This window comes from Dermacentor silvarum, chromosome 7 (genome assembly GCF_013339745.2).
Source record: "Dermacentor silvarum isolate Dsil-2018 chromosome 7, BIME_Dsil_1.4, whole genome shotgun sequence".
Classification (NCBI taxonomy): domain Eukaryota; kingdom Metazoa; phylum Arthropoda; class Arachnida; order Ixodida; family Ixodidae; genus Dermacentor; species Dermacentor silvarum.
In genome coordinates, this window is record NC_051160.1 from 42871831 (window position 1) to 42895440 (window position 23610).

Genomic DNA, 23610 nt, shown 5'->3' on the forward strand with positions numbered 1-23610 from the left:
TTACAAGGAAAACCATACGACGTAATGGGTTATGACGGGTGGCAATGTTTTTCTTCCATGAAGATATTCTTTAGCACAATAAGAGGACCGAGTGTGCTTGATTCCTCGGTGAAGGTGCTCGTCCGTTTTTTTTCCGAAAAACCATGACAGCCGAGCACGACGTCTGACAGGGATTGAAAAAACGCAACGTTACAATGCAAGCACCAGGTCTTATTATGCCGCACATTTTCCTCCGCCTAATTCAAACCCAAAGGAGAATAAAATGTACTGTCACTTTTAGTGAGTACACCTTGCTTCCCTGAACACTGCTTGTTCCGTGCTACGCTGCCAAACAAGGTGCCATTCGAAATTGATGGAAGTGATGATTGAGGGACATTAAAATGAGTATTAGTATTTCAAAAGGCGTCAGAAGTGTTTGTTATCAGGAAAACGAACTTTTGTGGACTATTTTAACGCAAACACGGTCACGCCGCGTCGCAATTTACAATTCATTGTAATAGACACAGAAAAAAAAAAGCCGATAGTGGATGCGAAAATTGCGCATAGGATTCTCAAGACGGTGCTTGTGTCTGTTTGAAATAAAGACAATTGTAACAATGCCAATACAAAAAGGAAACAAAACAGTACCTTCATTTTCTGTAGTTTTTTTTTTGTGTGCTCTTAAAACAGTGTTGTCGAAACAGCACATTCAGAGCGAGCCAGTCAACGTGAGTTGAACCGAATGAAGCTTTTCTTAATTCATACTTGCCCATCTGACAGATGTGCAAGCTTGCCTTAAACTTCCATTGATTAAACGGGAAACAACCAAGAAAGATACAGACAATAATTCTGAACGCATTAACTGTATTTTGGCACTTCACACAAAGCACTAAAGGGCACGTGAAAGGAAGCTTGCGTATTAGAAGCAGTTCTATTCGCATACATATTAAGCTCCGTATTCACAAAACTTATCTTGCGTAAGCACCGCCTGGAATTGATCCTCGGCACAGGGGCGAAGGTCTAGCTATCAAGCCCATCCTTATCATTTCTGGCGGACGTGAGAACACGCGGTGATAAGGAAACGGTCTCAATGAAGAGACGGGAGCTTTACCACTTTGTCACCGTTTAGCACTATTTGGAGCTACAGACGTTGGTTTTTCCGATTGTAGCATCATGACGTGGACTGTGAAACAGCTTACACTTGTCCTTGATGAGACAGTTTTTAACCAGCATATAATGATTTGCACGCTTGAATATGAAACGATGAGGTTGGTAAGAAATTCTTGGCCAACTAGTACTGTCCTCATGTAGAACCTAAGAGAAGCACCTGCTTCATTTGTTCATCTTTGGTGCACTAACGTGCTTCGCCTTTATGTAAAAGTTGAACTGAAAATATTGTACAGCCGCGACAGCTGTGTAAAGTTTAGCAACGCCTCCAGCGGTTAGCCTGAACTATGCGAAATAGATTTCCAAAGATTTAAAGTTTGAATTGAAGATATCGCGCGTTGCTGTACACCTCAAATTTCTCGGGAACATGGAACACTTCTATAAGCTTCAATTTGCGAACGAGATACAGCTCGTTCGCCTAATTTCAAAAGTTAGCAGCTTCACAGAAATTTGAAATAAATTTGGCTTTACCACCAATGCTTTAAGTAGAAATTCCCCTCAACTTTTGTTTTTAATTACGGCAGTAATGGCTAAAGACATCATATATGACCTCGCAAAATGTCATGTGTGAATAAGCGCATTGTGAGTTTGCCTGAGGTAGCAAGTGATATGCAGTCACGAGTCGATCATGACACAACATCCAATGCATTTCTGAAACGATGATCACATCACTAGAGATATAATTTGCGCTGAAAGAAAAACGACAAAATCGGTACGCACCTATTAAGCCGAGAAGGTCCTTAATGCAAAGAACAGAGAAGGTCTGTTCTTCATTTTCGCTTCATCTCATACTCACCAATACCTAACACTTTCCAAATGTGCTCGAACACCACTTACCTTTGGTGAATTTCAAGCTGATGCTCTCCATTTCGAACGCTTCTTCCGTCTTAAACTTGTTCCGGTCGTCGTCGTCTTTAACCGTGCACCGTTTGTGTTAGGACCGGGATGCAGGTAAGGTTGATTCATGCGAGTGTTTTTTTTGTGTGTTTCGTTTTGTGTTTCAAGCAGTAAGGCAAGCAGCAGGGCAGGCAGGTAGGTATCACGGTAGGCAGGCAGCAGGGCACACAGGCAGGTTCGCCCAAAACCAAGGCAGAAAAACCGAAAGAAAAGGAAACGGAAAAAAAGAATTACGGCAGATCCAACGCACTTGTTGGAATCTACGTTAAGCGAAGGTTTCTCGCATCGTTTCAAATGAGTGCTCTGCAGAGAGACGAACGATGCCCACGATCGTACAGTGTTTCAACCACGCACGCGAGACACCTAGCGCTCTCTATTGGTTGGCGCGCGCTTGACGCTGCGAAACGCATGACCTCAGAGATCTATGCATGAGCGTTGTCGGAGGCCAGGCATAACTGAACGGGCATCGCAGTTAAAGAATATGATCTCTGCAGGAAACGCGGTTTTGAATTGAGATTTGTTTGACACGTATAAAAATGCCAATTCGTGGACATCTTCGGATAGTGTGAGCTCTGCGATAAGAGAACACTAGGTTCCAGCGAGTTCAGCGTTTCATGAAGGCCCACTGAAGGAACGAAAACGAGAAAGCTTCGCTTTTAAAGAAACAAAGCCTGTAACAAAACCAAAATTCAAATCGCGCAACAGAAAGAAGAAGATGAAAAAAAAAAACAGCAAGCGTGGCTTACCTTGTCTTCAATAATGCTCCGTTTCACGCTTGGGACTTTCGAACTTTTCCTTAAACGTGTCGTGACTATACGACATTAGGCTAACAGGGTAACGGGCTAATGTTGGGGACATTGCTGGATACTCTTGACACCATCATTAATACTGCCTACCTTGTCGAGGTTAGAGTCTTTTCTACCGCAAATTGATGTGCTAATTAGTTTTTTTGCAATTAAGGTGTGTTGTGAAGATGACGTTAACCACTGTGTTGGTGCTGACCACAAGGCTGCAGCTTGTGCTCGCTTGGTTTCTGTCTGTGTTGTGCTCGCCGTGAGCCAATATGCCCAGTTTGCCTTCGTGTAAGTAAATCGCGTCACATTTCTTTTTTCTTCAATTTTGGAACCTTTTTTAGGCATAATACAATGACAAGCTTTACAAGTACACAAACATATTTGTTTCGTGCAGCAAGTCTGATAGGCAACGTTAGAAGAGACCGCAAATCCTGTGTTTGAGGTCAAAAGAGCATCCTTGGCAAGGGCCAGGACACCCTCCCGACTCCCGCTTCAACCTCCCGTTTCACGTTTGATATCTTCTAACTTTCAATATAATTTGTCATCACTATATCACGTTGGCGTGCCAGAGCCAACGGCTAAGGTTGAAGGTGTTATTGGATACTCTTGAGGCCGGCGCAAACAGTATCCAATCGGCGCTGCTTCGTATCCTAGTTCATCATCTGCTCGTGTAGTTACTTTAAATGGATCATATTTCTTCTCTTGCGCCATTATGAATACACTTTCATAGCAACAAGTATCGCAAGCTGCTTCCGCGTATCGCAAGCTGCTTCACAGAGTGGGTCTACTTTTCAAAAAGGGCCGTTTGGATTGCGAGTGGCACCTATGAAGAGATCAACAAACCTCATTGCAGGTCAGCACAGATTATTCACTCGCTGCACCGCGAAATAAGGTAAACATAATGTTACGCTCCGTTAGCCGAGAACAATTTCAATGACATTACTGGATGTCCCACTGTATGCACATGAAGGCGCCTAGAGAAGTTCAGCGTCACCTCAGATACCACACATACGTTTTATGTAATCTCTTCAGCAAGATATTCCAATTAAACGACAAAATAGGAAATACTGCTGCAAATGGTATCATAACTCATAACCCCAACAGTTCATAATTATATTTTATCGAGTTACAGTGTATGCTGAAGCAGGAGCAGGGTAGAAGCCAGAAATATATGGCCAGCAGTCAAGGTAGTCAACCGGAAGTGACGTTCATGCACGTGACACCTAAGGCGTAAAACAAGCAGAAGTACGCAGCAGGTGTGTGCACGCAGCAGGCAGTGCAATTTTGATTGAAAAGCACGCCGTGAATAACATAAGCACAGCACGAACGGTTGTCGACACTCGAGGCTGTGGGTTCGGCTACACGTAAAACGACATATAAAAGTGACTTGCCTGCTGTTGTCGGTTAAACAAAGCAAAAATAGAGAAAAAGCTGAAGGTTAAAGTACTCAAAACGTTTAAAGCTCACAATCCCTTTCGCAAGTATTGTGCTTGTAATAAACTTACCGCGAGAGAAAAAAAATTTGGAGGACGCTTAAGCATCGCCTTTAAGAGTAGAACGCGACAGCGTTATCGGGACCCGTTCGCATCACATCGTTCGCATACGGCAAGTAGGCTTCATTCACTGCAACAGTGAACGTGGGAAAGCCAGCTTACAAAGACCAACTTACATCGATCCCCTTAAAGTCGGCTTCACTTTTAAACTGAAATGCATTGCTGGAAAGACATTTTTCCAGGGGCAATATAAGTGGTCTTATACTAAAATGTGAAGGCCCTATCACTTATTTATTCTTTTATTATTGTTTGATATTGCCCCGACGCGCGCAAGTCTGGTAGAAATGCTAGAAAAGGGGTTCGTGTTTGAGTTTCCTCGTAGCAGAAGTTGGTTTTCTCGTACATTCAAATTACAATCTGATGCCGATCGGTAAACGATCCGACGGCGAATCCGACGCCGAACGGCAAAGTCGTACTTGACCATTTTTCTGACGGATTTCACTGTGAGAAATCCAATTTTTGTTCGCCAAAACCTTGCACCACGTAGAGGACCTCCGCGATCGATGTGGTTCGATGATTTTTGCCGCCACCCGCGATCACACGCCGGTTGCCGACGTCGGATTTTCTGCGACACGGGGCCCTAAACGCTATCGCGTAAGAATAAATGGCGAAAAGGCAACACGGTGCTTGCTTAAAATGTGTGAGCGTGTTTGTTGAGGCAGAAATCGCTGTACTTTACAGTGCTACTCACCATCCATATGTACTGTATTTCACTGTGCAAAATTTACAGTAACTGCAGTAATTTATAAGGGCGCACTTTTTTTTGCAACAAACTCTTCTCTAACATAGTTGATTGTTGGGCTAGTTAGGTTTTCCATAACTGAACAAGTAACTTGGCACTATATAAACAATGAATAACAATAACTAACAATAAATAACTTGGCGCTCTAACAAGCTTCACAAAACTAAGCTCAAACTCTGAATTCTGTGCCGCCCCCAAAAAGAAATCGACATTGCGCATAATTCTGAAATATTATGCATGGTGTTCAATATCGTCGACATAAATTTTACAAGCTCGTATTCCCCGTTGACGACTACGGGGACCACGGATCCACCACCCTACGTGAATATCACAAGAATTTCACGCAAAATCGCACAAACGTGTGGAGATGGCAGTGAAAGATTCAGGTATAGATATGCTTTCCCTAAGACGAAAAAGAGTGTCTTCAGGGAGTCCAACGAGGGATCGATAGTCCCCGAGAGGCCACGTGCACTAGTAAAAGGATCTTACGAGTCGTAAAGCCGAACTACAGCGACCTGTCTAGGAGCGTTCTCGGCGCTTTAACAACTGCGACAAGGATAAGATCGCTGCGTTCCAGAGGCAGCATATTCGCGAGAAACTCCCAATAGCGAAGTTCGTTCCGCCCGTAAAACAAGCACGAATGGCCTGCGTGGAGCAAAATGTCCAAAACTTCTCGGAAGAAGTTCAGATGTGCATGGAGATATATATACGCGGAGACACTTCAGTTGTAAACACGAAACAACGTCTGCAGGTGGCTCGCACGTTATGAGGTTTTCTTGGCACACGTTTTTAATGCCAACGTCAGAAGACGTTGGAATATTGTCGTTCCTGCATGGCCTGATCAAAGCAGCGAAGCTTGGCAGAGAACTTATCAGAGACAACAGGCCAGTGAAGCTACTGCTTCCAAGGCAAGCAAAACCGGAAGAGTTTCTGTACTTGCATTTCTAAAGGAACAACGCAAAAAAGAAAGAAAAACAAAAATATTAAGTTCTTCTTCTCCGCCTTGTGTACTGTTTTCGCTACAAATTTTTTCTTGTGTTTCTTTCAAGATTGAAGCTATTGCTGTCCTCGAGTACACCAACAAATCGATCACCGAGAAAGAAACCTAACCAATAAGTAGAGAGTTCTAGCACTCCGCTAGAGCTATAGCATACCAGCATTGTGTCGCCGAGTGGCCAATTTTGGTCGCGTTAGACAAGCTACGCCCGTTGAATGCGCGGTGAGGTTTAGTAGCGCTCGGAAAGCTGACGCGTGTAGGCCGGAGACAGCTGTGGCGCCGTTACATCGTTAGCGGAATGCCAAAGATCTCTACTGAACACGTTAGGGGCTTACACGATCTATTTATTCCTCGTAAATTATGACATAAAATAGGACACTACGAAGCCTGCCGTAGCTTTTCTTTGCTAAAGTTACCGATTCAATAAAAGTTTTACTTGTTTTTCTTAAGGGGTCGAATGAATGAAATACTGAGCGAAAAATAACCACCACGGTTTCGATGAAAGCATTTACTTGGCTGTTCTGTGTGACGGTCGACAGATATTGCAAACGCTTCCCGTATACTATAGGCAAAAATGGCCAATAAAGCTTTTTGATTCAATGAATTCAGAAGAAAAAGTGCCCAGGTTGCCTGTTCCTTTTGACACGGAAGATAATGCGTGAAAACATTTTGATACGGATGTATTGCAACTCAGGAGCTGCTTTTAATATCTGACAATTCAGTCAGAACCATTACGAACCATTACGTTTGCCACAGAACTCCATACACAGATTTTCAAATGGGGACTTATTCAAATGGATAAGTGAACACAAGGGGATTCTGGAAAAGCTAAAGAAGGCTGACAAAAACAGCTATAAAATTCTGACACACGAAGATGTTTTAAGAATAGATTCGCACGTTGCCCTGTCAGGTACCTTACCACCATGATCGCACAAGAACTGCTAAACTATTCACGCTGTCCACTGAGCGGCATGCCCCAACAGGAACCTACAGGCTGGGCGGACATATGGGATGCCATCTTAGGAGGCCGACATCAGTTTCAGCTTTTCAGGATTTCTTAATATTCGCTTAAATCTCAACAACACATCATTCATACATTCTGCTTCCCAAATGGAATGCAGTCTTCTCAGGCTGTTTTCCAGTTCTTCACCATTTAAGCTAAGGCGATATTCTCTCTTATCACATGCTCAAGCCACACGCCTCCTAGCCTTCACTATAAGACACGTGATTCAGTTCACGCATAGTATTGCTGGTGCAGAATAATACTCGTGTTCGTATTGAGGGCTAAAACGAATTAAATAACTTGTGGGGTTTAATGTTTTCTTTTTTATTTTTGCATAGTGTTTTTATGGGAATGTGGACGCCGTGGTCGGAAATTGAACTAGCGACCTCGCGTCCAACACCCCAACGTCAAAGCCACTGAGCCACCAAGATGCGTGGTCAGACCAAATCAACGCGTTAGAGTTAACCAGCGTTAGATACGATAAGCGGGTGATTTCAGTGGTTTCGCAGCGCATTCTTACTGACCGAGAGCAAGTGATCGCTGACACATCTAGCGTACTCAAGACGACAGGAGCGAGACGTTTGTGCCATCATCTCCATTATTCAGCGCTGTGAATATCATCGCCGGGTCCCTACAAAAATAACATCTCCTGCGTGCACACACGAAATATAAATGAGTACGCCTAGTACACACAAATTAGTACACACAGAAAGTACCGCATGTCAAGGAATAATAACCCGGGTGGTAGTTACGCAAATTATTTCATGGTGTCAATCAGGTAACGTGCAACTAAAGAAACAAGGCAATTAGAAAGCAGGTCGAAGCTGCATGCCACTTACCAGCTACCACAGTGATGGCTTGGATAAACTGCTCCTTCCAAGAGGACGTTCCAATCATCAACGAAATGTTGGCTCTTTGAAAAAGCTTGTCCACTGTGTTCTGCAATAGTATAGGAAAGGACGTTAGCTTGCAGCCGATGTGTCGGCGACTAACCGGCAGGTTTTCTGAATAATTAACTATGCCGGGTGATCCAACTGTAGCTAATACAAAAGCATTTGAGTAATTCGAGAAAAAAAAAAAAAAAACCGGCACATAGAAACGGTGCGATCTTCACAGAAATGAGCTGGAAGACATCAGACGTGTTTTTAATACTGACGGATTTTGTTCTCATTAAAGTCCCGTTTGGCCCTTTTCATTGCCACCATGGCCTTTGCCCGTTCTCTATCGCAAATGATCCCGCTAATAAACAAAGGTTATAGAAATTGGCATGCATAATCTGCGCAATATTTGATTTCGGTATTACCTGCCGAAGTGCTGCAGTTTTATGCCTGCTAGTACTCGAGGTATGGGAGAGGAAACACTGAAATACTTTCTAGGCTCGAAGGCATTACAGAAAGGAGTGATATACATCAACAACAACGACATTCATGAGCAGCAATAAAGTTTTAACACAACGTGTTGTTTACGGCTGTTTGGAAGCTTGCATTATTCGGAATGGTAGCGATCGAAGCAGGCAGGCGGTACCAATGCAAACTTATTCTTGGAATAAAGGAATCCTGACACAACTTTGTCGGACAAGACGGTACGCCAACTTCAAGTTTGTGAACACAACGGGATGATATGCAAGACGGACGTGTTATAAGTTGGCGATCTAGAATGGGGTTGAAATAATAGTTATTATGAAAAAAAGACACAATCGTGCACATTTACGACGGGATGAGAGTTCAGGTACACTAAGTATAAGTTTCAAAGACGCAACACTGGCGCAACGAGAATAATTAGACAATATAGAACGAGAAGCACGGTTTTGAACACTTTCCATGAGTTGCATTAGAGTAGCTTGATAACGGTCCCAGAATGCTGAGGCATACTCTAGTTTATAATGAGCAAGTGTTTTGTAGAGGGTTAGGTTGAGTTCACTCAGTACAGTTTTCAAGTTACGGCGTAGGTACCCTAGTGCACGATTGGCATTGCTATTCACGTATTCAGTGTGCATCACGCATTCAGTTTGAAGCGCGCTTAGTGCGGGCACTAGTCATCCTTAAAATGATCCAGATTGTCTGCTGCACGTGGTTTCATCACGAGAGCCACTTGTCCATGGTGCCCCTCTTGTATTACACACAAACCGTAAACTAAGCGCTGATTGCAAAATGGCCATGCTGCCAAAATCTTGGCAAATGTGATAGCTAGCATGCGGCAACGCTAAGTTTAGAAATACATAAAGACGCATTATTATATATTAAGCATCTAGTCCTACCCTGTGCTTTCGTGCCAAACATCTGTTTAGCATCTGTTTGTTTACGAAGTTTCACACTTGGACATTTTTTATATAGAACTGTTTCATGTTATCATGCGGATGTTAAGCATCTTTGGCTTCTCGAATGCAAATATAAATATTCCTTGTGTTTTTTCTGTCTGTCCGCCACTGGACGATAAGTTACCAATTGAACTGATTAGATGTAAGTATTCTAGTGCTTTCTTTTGTTGTTATCATGTGTCGTGTTTTAGCGCTGCGTACTTAACCGCGCTTCCACACCGAGTGGTCCGGCAATGGACGCTTCTTCAAGAGGGGCCATATATACCGACCTTGAACTCTTTGCTCTCCTTGATGCGTACGGTGCAGCGGCACTGGTCACCCAGGCGCGGTCGTCCCATGAGCGCAATCTTCTGCGCCTCGGTGAGCTCGACCTCGGGCACTTCGTCCACTCCGTGCTCGCGAAAGAGATCTGCACCCACGGCCGCGCGCAAGCGTGACAATAAGCGTGACAATAAGCGTTACAACGAAAGTAGGACAGCGAGAACAGGCACACCACCCAAGGCGGGAAAGCTTCGTCTGAGACGAGGCAGAGATGATGGAAGGAGGAAGCTAAACACAAAAGATGATTCACCGCGCGCCTCGAAGATTATCGTGCTAGGCTCGGCCGCAATTTGAGAGTGAGCGGCGATGGCTTTGCCATGAATTAAGCGACGCGTGGAGAAGTCTGTGAAAATCTAGAGCAAGCACTTTTTTTTTCGGCTGCAGCAGTTAGCGCTCTGATACGGCGACTTGTTTTCATGGATGAGTAGAAGGCCTAAAATCTTGTAATTACCGACTCAGCTATCGTTTAGAATAAAAAGATCTGAAGGTATTGAAAATGGTAAGGCGTATATGGTAAGGAAAGTCATTTTAGTCTGTTCGATTATGAACAGAAAGCCTAAACACTGTTTTTAACTGTGGTTATTTGCCGTATAAGTCGCCAGGTTATCGGCTTTAATTTTTATATCCTTAACAGTTAAGGTTCCAGTGGCAAAATATGTTATGAAAAATCTCACCGAGAAAATTTTTCGCTTAAGCAAGCAGAATTATTACTGATTTCTTTCGAAAAGGCATTGATTAGTGCGTAACCTGGCTAATTTTCTTCAGTAGCAGCATCGACATGGAGCACTTATGTATGTATTGTGCAGTCTATTTACGGTACATTTCTGCTGATGTAAAGAATTTAGGTTCAGAATTTTAAATCAATCTCAATTAAGCTGTATGCTTCATCAAGAACATTTACAATATTGCTTTTTTTACTGTTGCCGTAAAAGAAAAATAATGAATTGAAAATGACTGCCCTATAACATCAGTCGCTGCTGACCTGCAATGATAAGTTCCGGTTCATTAGGTAATGTCAAGTTTAACCTTGTTTACCATCAAACAACTGTGACAAGCCGTTCCAGCCGAAGAACAAAGCCAATGAGAGTACACGACGACATCAATGCTCATCATGGCGTCTAGCGCCCAAGTTTCTATCCTATTGTTTGCGAAAGCAAACGTGTACCCCTTGGCTACGTCTTATCCAATGACGTGAATCTAAAAAAAAACGGTAATATATTATTCTCGATGTTTTAATAAACCTACGTTATTTATTTGGCGAATGGGACGCCGGCTGCCAGAATGAAAGGTTCGAGCAGAACAACTCTGCCTTAAAATTGGTACACATGTATATTAGCATCACAAAATATTTCCAGGTCTATTGAGGTTTCTATTCGCACGGAAACTTAGCTTTTGTGGTACATTTGATATGGTTTATATACAAAATAAGTAATATTTACACTGTGGAAAATGGAGGTTTCTGCCACAGGTGACGCGCGATACAAGTAACAAATGCACAGGACTGTTTCTCCTCACATTATTTCTTTCAGTGCATGGCACCTTTTGAAGGCTTATACTTTCGCATACAGATGGAGAAAGCTTCCCGAAATTGAGTGCTCTCACAAATGACAATGAGAAACTCACGATTCCGAATGTTGCTGAAAATGACAATGTGTTGTTGGTGTGATGTAATGTGAGTTAAAATACATTGTTAAAGCGACAGAGGGTCTACACAAAAGCAGCTGTGATCTCATGACTAAAGAGAAATGAGCGACGTTAAGTAGTCACGTGCTCAATACTTGCATGAATCCAGTTGCGTAATTTTAACTAAAAAAAAGCAAGCGCACGGACCCAAAAATTACCAGCTTACCAGCTACCTTAACCTCAACATGTGACAGAACGGATATTTGACTGACAGAAATTACTAGTTCTTCTGTCTAATTATTGTTTTTTATTAGTCAAAAGAAAATGCAGCAAAATCATCATTTGTGTCGTTGTATACGACAGTGTTCATTTGTACACGAAATCAAATTGCCAGCGTATACCCAAGTACGCTTAAGTTGCCCTCATAAACAGCGTCGCGCAATATTATGTGCATTGTGCCTATTTAAGAGTCATGGGCAGTAATGGAGCTTTTTGAGTGACTCAAAAAGTACAGCTGCTTCATGTATGGGCCCTGTCGCATCACGTGACAGTATGAGCACAGTGTGGTTGGTGCGGGCGCACATGCACGAATGACGAGCACAGCCACACATGCTTCATGACGGTTACTGCATGCCGAAAAAAAAAATTAAGTTCCTTTCTGGTTTTGTGCGCGTTCACATGCACCAGATTTCGCACGTATCACGAGATTACGACCATTCAAGTAAGACTATACCAATCGCACGAAACTTTCCATGTCCGTGAACCCACGTTGAGAAATCACCTTAGGATTTGGGGAGAACTCACGAAACATGAAACTACTGTAAATGAAGTGCACAGGATACTGTAGCTTCGTGTTTTGTGACCTCTGCACAAATCTAAAGATGATCACATAGCAATTCGCTCAGTTTTCAATCCTAATCATCGTAATCCACCTTGACAAACCTACAAGAGCTGATGTCTTGTAAATGTTCGGGTTCTTCATATAGGGAATGCTTAAGTACATTAAGTCTGCGAGAACTAATTAAGTTCAGTACTACAGCAAATAACAAAGCATTAAGCGTGAGACCGACACTTGTTTGTGAGTTAACTTTAGGGGTCGTACCTCAAGGAAAACAAACATCCCTCTCTCAAGGAGCGCTATCAAGCAAAAAAGAAAAAAAATGTGGGCAGCTCGGACTTTTGAAAGTTTGTGCAAAGGTATCAGTTTTGTCATGGCAACAAGAGAGTTGAAGAGAAAATTACCAGAAACATTGAGGATTTTTACGGATTATTTAAATGTAGTAGGATATTAAGAGTAGCTGGGGATAGTAGGTCGTACATCCTCACGAGGTTGAAATGTAGCGCGAACAGCCATAAATGAACACACGTGGTCGAAGACGTATACTTGCACTTTGTGTGTGCGTTTTCGTTTACGATTTTCGCGCAACAGATCAACCGCGTCAAGATAGTGCGGAGAACATTCGCAAAGTATCATATTGACTGAACTATAACACACGATCGTTGCAGCAGGCGAAAATGTTGCCTTTCCGAATTCTCGCGGTAGGACAAATACAATGAGTAAGACATTAAGGCACTTTGAGCTTTTCTTACGGGAAGAAATACTACACAACGTTTAGCTTTTTATTAGGATAAACACGTAGGTCACAAAGCTTAGTGTTTAGTTTGGAGTTAATTAGTTCCGTAGTTGTTTTTGACAGTTATGGACAAGAGGAACAAGCCTAGCGATTGTTTTTTGATGTCTCTGTAGTAACACCCAATCGAGGCATGGCGGTAATTTGCATCCTCTGATCCTGAACAACTCACTATCGTTGTATATTTCCGGACAGGTGCCCCATATGTGTCAACTAAACTAGAATTTTTACATGAAACTTCAATTTTCAGGAGACTCTCGAAGCTTCGCAAAGTGCAAAACTTCGACACCTTTTATTATCCTTGAAATATCCCTACTAAGATGACGTTTCTCTCTTTCGGTTTGGTAAATCACTACTTTCCGAGAACTTTTCATGTCCATGCATGTTCTTTGCGAAGTATCTGACTTTCTGATTGCCAAAGGGAAATCGTTTATTTAAATTGTACAAACACGAAATAACTGGATGAGCCGTGCACATAGATACTTTCTTTTAAAATAGAGCCCCCGTAAGAGACTTCTAAAAGTGTACTTTCGTGAGCTTCGGTATGTACTATTTCCTTTTTGTCAGACCAATCTTTTACACCACAGAGAGGAAAGCAGCCAAAAAATTCCATGCTACAGTCCCGCTAACGAGTCGTTGACATGACAATCTTGAATGTCGAATTCTGGTGATTTCATACTGCTAGCCATAGAGCAAGCCAGAAAGAAAAATGCACAAAAATGAACGGGCGATCAAGCCAGTGAGGCTGACGCCAGTGGACGATGCCAAAAATGTCCATAAATGCAGCAAAAAACAAGCAAAAAAACGGTTTAAACAACGCTCCCTCCTATTGTTCTTGCAGACGCCTAAGACCGTTCTCTTTGAATTGTTCCGTCACTTCCAACAGCCTTATTTGCCTGAGACATATATTGCGTAAAAACACGTGTACTTTAGTTGAACAGTGTGTAAATAACACGGATCAATGCGACAAACTCTGTCATACTATCTCGCTTGTCCCTTTACAACATAGTTAATAACAAAAAATTTTCGCGTTATGCACACGCATAACAATAACCCCTAAATAAGTTGCAGGCTTTTATTTAGCCCATACGAAGGTGCGTACTATTCACGCCCAATTGCACAACAATGCGTCAGGTAAGCCTACGCCGATATAGACACAAAGACCTATGTTGTTTGGTGCCACTCATATCAATACCTTGCTTGCAAACAACATGAGCTGGACCGCAAGTGATCTACTGCTCGTTTGTCGAGGGTGTAGAACACTTTCGACATTAATGTTTATGACAAAATAAATTTAAAAAATGGCGTCTGGAGGAACTAGGAGGGAACTGTTGCTTACAACCGTTTCAAGAAAAAAAAAGAAGTCTCAAAGCAGGCATAACAGATGACGGTGCCAGTCATTCAGGCACAACACAAATCGAACAAAGCGGTGACGAAGCGAAACGCGATTCATATTGCTTCCACATAACGAGCAGATGGGAGCATCATTCCTGATCTCATTCAATGCGAGCAGCGCATATATTACAAGCGCCAAGGCAGCAATAAGGTAAAAAAAAAGCATATAAGAGTGAAAAATTGTGTGAAATGTAGCCATCGTGATGCATACGCAGGTCAAAAAGAAAAGAAGAGAGAGAGAGAGAGAGAGATGTAGCTGGCAAGCGTATAACTAGGTTGATATAACCGTGAATATTTGCAAGCGAATCGGCGAGCAGTGCAGATCGCATAGGGGTCATATGCGATGCGCCTACCTGATTTCTCATAGGCCAGCTTTTCTTGGATGTAGTAAGGGTCGTCTAGGAACAGGAGGTCAGAGGTGGCACAGGACGGCGGGTTGAGAGGGGGAGGTTTGGGGACAGGGGACGCACATTTTGAAAACGTTGGGAACAGACGAACCCCCAGTCGAGGAAAAGAAAGAAGCAGAGAATAGAAGAAAAGAGAAAGAAAGGTGAACAGAACCTTCATGACAAGCGCAAACTATTAGAGCTCAAAAAAAGAAAACGAAAGTGAAACAAAAAGCAAAGTTTGTCGAGCAAACTTGAAGGGTTTCCAGTATGATTGCGGCACATTTTTTTTTCGAAAAAGGTGGCAGAAAGTGGCAGAAAAGTGGCAGAAAAATATCGAAATAAGCATGATAGGTGACGATCGCTAAAGCTAAATACCATTTGTGTTCAGCCCATGAAGGTAATTATTTTGCCGCGGTGTAAAAACAATCGCACATGCGTGTTGTCCTTGCGGTTTATTTTACTGCGGTCTTCAGACAAATATTTCATAAGAGGCTTTTCTTCTTTTTGCAAATACATTAAGTAAACAACAATGACGTTTTGAAAAGTTTAGTATTACCACAACCACACGCGTATTTTAAATTGTTGAACACACTGGAACCAGAATTGCGTTCTTTAGGTACCTCTGTAATATTCAGAAGGATATTTATGCGGCCACAATTCGAAAGCCTCTTCCCGGCCTTCTGGTCATCTTCTTCGGCGTCTAGTAGCATTCGAAGAACGGTTATTGCGGTCGCTGGAAACTCTTCAGTTGGCACGTTAGAAAACAAAAGTAACATTTCTCACAGACGGAAGACAGCGCTAAATTCAGAAAACGCAAGTGAAATAAGAGCAGTGCGACGATATTGTAAGAAGGCGGCAGCGCAGATAGAGAAAGAAAGGTAAAAGGATAACAGAATATCTTGACATTATCACACAACACACGAAAAAAAAAAGCAAACAAGAAGGCGCTTCGAAAAGAGACAGACAGAGAAAAGATAGAGAGCATGGCATTGCGAAACTACAAAGCGGCACAGATACTGCTCCTACTCACTACGTAAGCGGCAGTATAGATGACATCACCGTATAACGGCCACTGCTACGAGAAAGCCAAGTGCAGCCCAACAACAGCCTCTACTCACTACGAAAGCTGTACGTCATAGAAGGCATAAAAACGTCCGTTCGCAAGACTGAACGGAAGTATCGTGGGGTTTCTCGTGCCATGTCGCATACATTTGTTTTTATTTTCACATGCTGCGCTTTTCCCGCAAGTCGGCCTCATATCTATCGAAATAGGAAACCGAGCGCTGACTATGGAACCATCGTCATTTCGGAGAACATCAAAGCCTCTTTTTCTCTTTTTAATGAAATCGAGTACCTATAGTTCCAACTAGAAGCCAGTCGTTCAGCGAAACGAAACGAGACATGTCAAGAACGCGATTGTTTCGAGCTATACCGAATATTGAATGTAGTGTAGTATTGTGTGCAATATTTTTTTATAAAGATAGCTTCCTTTGGACCCTACCACGTTTTGCGGATTCTATGTTTCTGGTCGTTTACGGTAGGAGAGCGAACTTTGGCTACTAGGTTCATACTGGCTGCTGTCGGCAGAAAGCGTTGGCCACTGGGTAAGTGGCCAAACAGACAGCTTCGGCACTGCGCATGCGCTACTGGAAGCCGCCCATTCTTGGCCTACAATTTCCGTCTACGTCACTAAGTCGACGATTCCATTTTCAGCGCACGGAAAGGTCTCTAGAAAACCTTTGCTCGAGTAATGCATGATCTATGTCAGAAATAAATGTCCAGAAATTTCAGGCAAGAATAGAGTTTTGTGATTAACCTTCCGTTTAAGAACGCTAAAGCTTCTATTTCCGGAATTACTTGCAATAACCTAACTGCAGTTATGCTACCTAGTGTACTCCGGTAACCGTTGACGCATTTAGAATTCAAGTTGGCTCACGTTCTAAGTCATAGCATTCGTAATCCGAACCTGTGTGCCTACGGGCTGATATCTCAAGAGAGGAAGAAAATGACCTTACTATAACATAATCATGTGCAAATATTTATTGCTGATAATTATGGTATCGCTAGTCATTTTCTGCTTGTCCTGGGGTAACTCCTTAATAAAGCATCATCGGAGTACTGACGGAAGCGATTCGGATATTCAATAATAGGCTAGTAGCGTTATGACGCCCAAATAGCAAGGAAGTAAACGAGCACCACATTTATTGATTGATTTACGATGCGTTGCATTACGATTCATGTTTTGAACACTGGACACCTTTCACACTAGTTTGTATTTCTAGTATAGAATTTACACTCTCAATGAATTGTTAAAGGACATACTGCGAGAAAAGTATTCTAGAGACGTTTCCAAGATTCTTGAAGATAACGATAACAAAGCAATCTCCGCGCCTTCCTTTTCAAAAAACAGCCAACGCAGACGGGAAAGCGTAGCATGTGCACACATACTTAAAAGCACTACAAACTACCGTTCTTCGCGGAAGCAGCCGTGTGCGACCTGACTCTCGATATTGTCGTCGAGGCAGCTATGCAAGATAGTGGTATAGAGGTATTCGGGTGACGAAAAAAAAAAAAAAGATGGTTCTGTAAAATCCACCGACAACATTAAACTTCCAAAACGTATTCTGGTGTCTGTTCAATGCGAACAAAGTCTTGGAGCTTTTTACGTTATACATTTGCCACCTAGAAAGCGTATCCACAAATGTAGCAGTGCACAATAAGTGAATTCTGCTTGTGGGGAAAAAAATCACTTCGTATAGGTATATAACCTTTATGAATTATTCAAAATATATAAAAGAGATACCTTTCAAGCAGTAATCTGAGCCAGTGAGTGTTTCTCTTGGCACTAGTTTCACCATCTCCCCTGGCGGTTACGTAAAAATCGCTACTGGCAATATGCGCCGTGTAATATAACACCGTCGCAAGGAGCTACTGCATAAAATGCCTACTTTTTTCCCTACCACGTTTACATATAAAAACTACAATTCCGCCTCATTCACACGGCGTAAGCCCCCCTTCAAGACAGCTTAGAAGTTGCATCCTTAAAAAATTTAGAAGTGTTTGACGAGGTGGTTAAAATGGAGCAAATTCGCCGGTCTTTACATAACCACGCCCTAAATATGTACTTACAATCACAATTACGACTTTCATTCCGGTTTTTAGCTCTCAATTCATGTAACCATTTATTGCGAGGAGACACTACTGGGCACAACAATGATTTTCGTTTCTCGCTTAGTATGCCGCAATCATTTGCGGTATAGGATTCGTTTAGGATTATTTCTGATTCGCAGGATTCGTTGAGCGTTGACTGAGTTCGAGTATTGCTTCGTCTGCCTTCAGTATTGTCCTGTCAAATATGTGGTTCCACTACTGCTGACGAGATAAAACTTATTACCTTTCAGCTCTGAACATCTGCATGAGCAACTTTCTGTTAGGACCTTGTTAGGCCAGTTATTTCGAATGCCCCGGCTGTTGAAGTACGAATCCCACAGCCTCAACCAACAGTTTCAGAGATGCATGTATCCAGTTAGGTGGCCATGTTGAAGCATTGGTGAAGTGCCCCCCGTATCTCTTTTTCTTACGCAATGTTGCAACCCAGATAAGATGAAGGACGGTGACGTAACTAGATTGAACGAATATGCCTCAGTTCTGGACCAAACTATTCATCGTTTGTCGTTCATGTATGCGTTACATAATAGCTCAAATGTACATATAAGCGTGCTTCATGTGCTGTCGTAGCTTTGGACTTATATTATCTTCCTGACATCTTGCAGTGATGTTAGAAAATAAATACGCGTGTCAGTTCGTGACAAGTACATGTTATCATTATTTGTGACGTACGAGGAGGTTTCAATAAGTAGTCATGCAGAACACTATCATATTGGTTAGTATGCAATGCCGCGTTCAGTATGGCTGATCTCACGTTAGGCTTGAAGAAAAGTAACGTTGACCATCGTGTAATAGCAATACATGTCGAAAATGCGGACGTCGTTAAAGTAGTGCGTAGTTGATGACTTGTGATAACACAGAGTGAATAGTTTTATAGTGAGCAGAAAATAGGGTGCTGGGGCGTGACATTTCAGTGCCCATGACACGGATCCCTCCATGACATAGCACATTTTTGTCCAACCATTAGGTTATTCTCTTGTAAGGAAATGGAGCTTACTTCTAGGCAAGCTGAATTTTCTGATACAAAATATAACGAACTTCGCGAATTTGCGCAGTCCTCTAGTCCGTAGAGTGGTGAGCGTGTAACATCAAAGAAAGATACGCACTCGAAATTAGTAGAGTGTTATTGCGATTAACAGCATGCAATTAACTTCGTTTTTGACGAGCACATTCGTCCGTTTACTCGAGTCAGATGTACGCAGCACAAGCACAATAACGAAGATGCATTCAAGAATGCAGCGTCCGTAACGACAACACGAGACGTCACAACCACTTAATAACGTCACGTCACGTCATAACGACACGTCACGTCATAACGACACGTCACAAACGACAAACAACTGTGCCCATCAGCGCCAACAAAGCACGTCGCCTTCAACTTTCTTAAGTACTGGGAAGACGTCAATCGCACAACACGATATTTGACGCGTTATTATTTATGTGTGAACTTTCAATCGGTGCGCTCAAAACCACTTCGCGCTGTCCTTACAAAAGTGATTTTTCCCACCTTACGAAATTCGGCGCCCATTGTTCGCGAGTCAAAGTCAGTATAACTTGAATGGCAGGTTAGTTTTAGAGAAAAAACGTAGCGTACACTGCTTCACCTAGTTGTCTTTCGGACCATCATTAAAATTACTTATTGCTGTCACGAATAAATTGACATTGAATGTTCATTGATGACTTTTAGTGGGGCTATGACCTGCGTTCAGCTGCATAGTGACTTTAAAATTACAAGAACACGTGCGCAAATGTCACGGACAGCACTGGACTATTGGTTTATCGAAACATTCAATGCCGATTTCTTTACGTCACTGATAAGTGTAGAACCATTTTTGTTGCGTAAGCTATGGTTAGCTCACAAATACGAAAAAGAAAGTAATTTTGCCTCGACGTCTCTAGTGATGTTCCTATGTAAGTTGAACAAAATCGCAGAACTTGCGGTACGTTTAAATGGAGTTTGTTTATTTTATTTATAATTTGCTTATATGATGCCTAGCTCCCATGATTTCTTCATGCCACCATTACGCAAGGCTTGAAGTCCGCCTATATTGAACTCAGCAGCTATGTTCATATCAGAGCCTTCTCTGATTACGTGTCTTTTAGACATATTTGACGAAACATCAATTTTTTTTCTTTACTTTTTTTTGCCGTGATCGTTTTGTCCTAACATACTTATGGGGCACTGTACACATACAGGATACCGTAATCGAAGCTAATGGAGCCGCCAGTTCACAATCCCAATTCATCACGTCATCCTTTACGCTTCCTCTGCATCCTTCATAATTACTTTGCGAACCGCTTCTTTCAAATGTACGCAGTAATTAGACATATTTCGGCACTATAGACAACCGCGCCCCCATTTGCAGACTGCCACGAAACTTGAAACGTAATTAGGGCTGGAGAAGTGCGCGCAGCCACAATTAAGGAAAGGCCATGCGCCTTTTTTTTTTGCGTACTCTTGCAAAGCATTATGCTCACACGTAATCCAATCTGTCGACATACGATCGCGCGTAGTTATACGTAGTGCAGCAAGCCATATTGCGAAAGATGAGGTCACTATAGTTAGAGCTGCCAAGTTTTTTGTAGCCTTGATATCGCTAAAAACAGAGTATCATGAACAAAAAATAGGCGCCGAAGTCATTAGTACGTGACATAATCTCTCGCTCTCGTAACCATAATTTCTTCACTGAAATCTGGAGTTTCGCACCAGTATATTTTGAAAGTGTTCCGTGACGAAATCATAAGAATAATTTCTCTAGACCTCAAGAATGACTTCTATTTCTAATGAGAACTTGATTCTGGAGCCCGATCACGTATTAGCAGTTTTGAGGCATGCTTTGGAGAAGAGCTCACCTCCATTCGTTTATTTCACCGCGAATAAGTTCTGACAATGATATATGACCATTTCAAAGTAATCCGCTTCATTAATTATTCTTTCCGTCGACAGCTAGTGGCAGGAAAAAAATGGCGCGCGTATTTTTATGCCAACTTACACCAGGTGCAAGCTCGATGCTTTGTAAGAAATTAGGGCGGGTGCATTTGATATTAGTTGGCTACTTAATTAGTGTGATTATAACTGTTGTTTCAGCGCAAACATCTGTCTTGCAATAAAACGAGAACCAATATAATAGGAGTATCAACGTGAATAGCTTGTAATGAGCGACAGACAGTTGGTGTAGTGGCTAAGAATTGTTGGGCTTAATTTTGCCCGCTCGACGTGCTGATCTGTTCCTTAATTCAATATGGCCATTAAACGCAACATTGCCCGTGGCTATGGAGGCTTGAATTTTGCTACGGCGATAAGACTATTACAAACCCATTTTAGGCACGTTCTCTTAACTTTTGTTAAACTTCATCTAAAGCAAAAAATAATTTTGGATTTTTTCCATTCGTAATTCACGTGCACTGCAGCCTATGAAATACGAACTGCATTATTCTGAATCCCTCTTTCGGAAGTGTAAAAGAAGTAATACAGCCCCAAGGCCACCCTAAAACCGCAAAAGCTGGAAGAGCGATTTTGAGGTAGTGGTAATAGAACACGAGCGGAGTTATTTCGAAGATATCTGCATAGAGGGAAGCATATACGAACTGACCCCCACGTGACTATATTACTTGTGCCGCACAAGTGTGAGTCGAAGTGATTGATTTAGCGTTACGCCCGCTGTAGAGTTCGTGGCACACGTTCTCTTTATTCCGCTAAGGAAGCCAGCGTACCCGCGTTCTTAATCAAATATGACAGCAATTTCCTGCAGACAAGTTGGCCCTTTCTCCTCCTAATTCGGAGGCACATTGACAGCGCTTCCGAGCCGACAATCATTAGTCAAAGCTCCGTCAGGAGCCGTTGGTCAAAAGTTAAAGCCTATCTACCGCCATGGGGGGGCCGGCCGTTTCGGCGGTTCTCTTGGCTGCGTTTGCGTTGCGCGCCCGAGAAAAGCCCGAACGCGCGAAGAGTGATGATGGGTCGAGAGCTGAGGACGTGCCTGGTTGGCGCTTCGCCGATGGGCGTTGCCCCGCGGCGCACGCGGCCATAAGAGGCGCGGCCGCCAAATCATCGCAAATCTGGGACACCGCACCTCATTAGAAAGAAATGAGAGAGAGAGAGAGAGAGAGACGGGTCAACCACGTGACGACAAAAAGTTGCTCATGCTCTAGCATCGCCCAAAAGTCCCATGACGACAACGAAAGCGGATATATATATATATATATATATATATATATATATATATATATATATATATATATATATATATGAAAAAAAAGCTGGTTTGAATTTCGGTTCCATTTTGATTTGGAATCGAAATGAATTGAAACGTGAGAACAATGTCTCTTGTCACTAATAGTTGTTGCTGGGTTCATGTGTGTCTCAAGATCTGCAATACTCCCTCGAGTCGTTCTAACGCCTGCATGGTTTGCAAAAGTGAAGAAGCATTGGCACGTGAGTTAGAAGAGGCGTACTACATAATAAACATTTGTATCAGCGACATCTATGTCGGCCTATATATTACCTCTTCGATTGTTTGTTAGAGTAATAATTTCCGTTTCCTGATTTCAGTCTACAAATGCGCGCACGCAGGCATGCTTCTAAAGTCAACATGTCTGCTATTTCCAGTCCTGTTGTTCCTTCACATTGTTTTGAGTCTTTTATACCATAACCAGTTAACTCCTTAACTTTTTTTTTTGCCTTCAGCTAGGGTAAGGAGATAATTATTCTCCCAGATTTTGTTCAGCCCTCAGCAATGTTGCGCTGGTTTGTTAGGAGGCAAGTGTACACCTTCGTTCAAACTGGTGTCGTTGACAAACTTCAAAATCTTTTTGCCAAGCTGTCCACGAACAGTTTAAGTTCTTGAAAAGCTACAGAAAATCTCGTGACGTACCCCTCGACTACAGCGTATGAAGGAATGAACTTTAATGAGACATCTTAATTTCCTTTCCGCTCACGTCAACAACACGAAAGTTTGCATCCAACTGGAGACGTGTTGAATGCTGGAAAACCAAATACGGCTTTTTAGAAGTTACCTTCACGTCATGTGATGGAACATGGTAATGGGTGTTAAAAATGGCTTGGAAAATATAAACTGTGAAATATTTGAGAACTTTCAGGACATATTTAAACTTTGCTTAACCGCAAGTTCTCCGAGCAGCTGATGTGGCTTTTTTACGACACTCTAGAACATTTGATGGTTTTGTTTTTCACCGTTAGGAAGCTGTACGTAATAGTACGTTCGATTAAAAGAAAAAAAAAAAACGCCTTGTTAAGTTTTTCACCGTTTAATGTCGAGGCCTCTGGGAGTTTCTTCTTTTTGAGAAGGCTTTTATTGGAGCAGTGGCTTTGATGGCCGAAGTACAAAAGGTATTCCGGGACAGCCGATATTTGTATAAGCAAAAGCCCGACTTCTGATCACAAGAGCAGGTTTCCTTTCAAATCATACTTTCTTTGTTTTGAGACATTAATGATGTATTTCATAAATTGTGAGTTGATTTGAAGAGGTCTCCCCTCGCACGTATTCTTTAGTGTTCTATCACACGTACATCGTCATTCATTCATATGCGACCAACTTTTGTGCCACTCAGTATAGGAACGCATATCGGAGCGCATAGCACCAGGCAAGAATTCCTTTATGTTGATGCCACATT

At 42.4% G+C, this 23610-nt stretch overlaps 1 protein-coding gene across 1 annotated transcript in view; it reads right to left on the bottom strand.

Annotated features, from left to right (window-relative positions):
- LOC119457955 (sodium/calcium exchanger 3-like) overlaps nucleotides 1–23610 on the bottom strand; it is a 301682-nt gene that overhangs the window by 12058 nt on the left and 266014 nt on the right. The window contains 4 exon segments of the mRNA XM_037719738.2: nucleotides 1984–2058; nucleotides 7972–8071; nucleotides 9719–9858; nucleotides 14773–14817. Coding sequence (XP_037575666.1) covers nucleotides 1984–2058; nucleotides 7972–8071; nucleotides 9719–9858; nucleotides 14773–14817 — 360 coding nt within the window.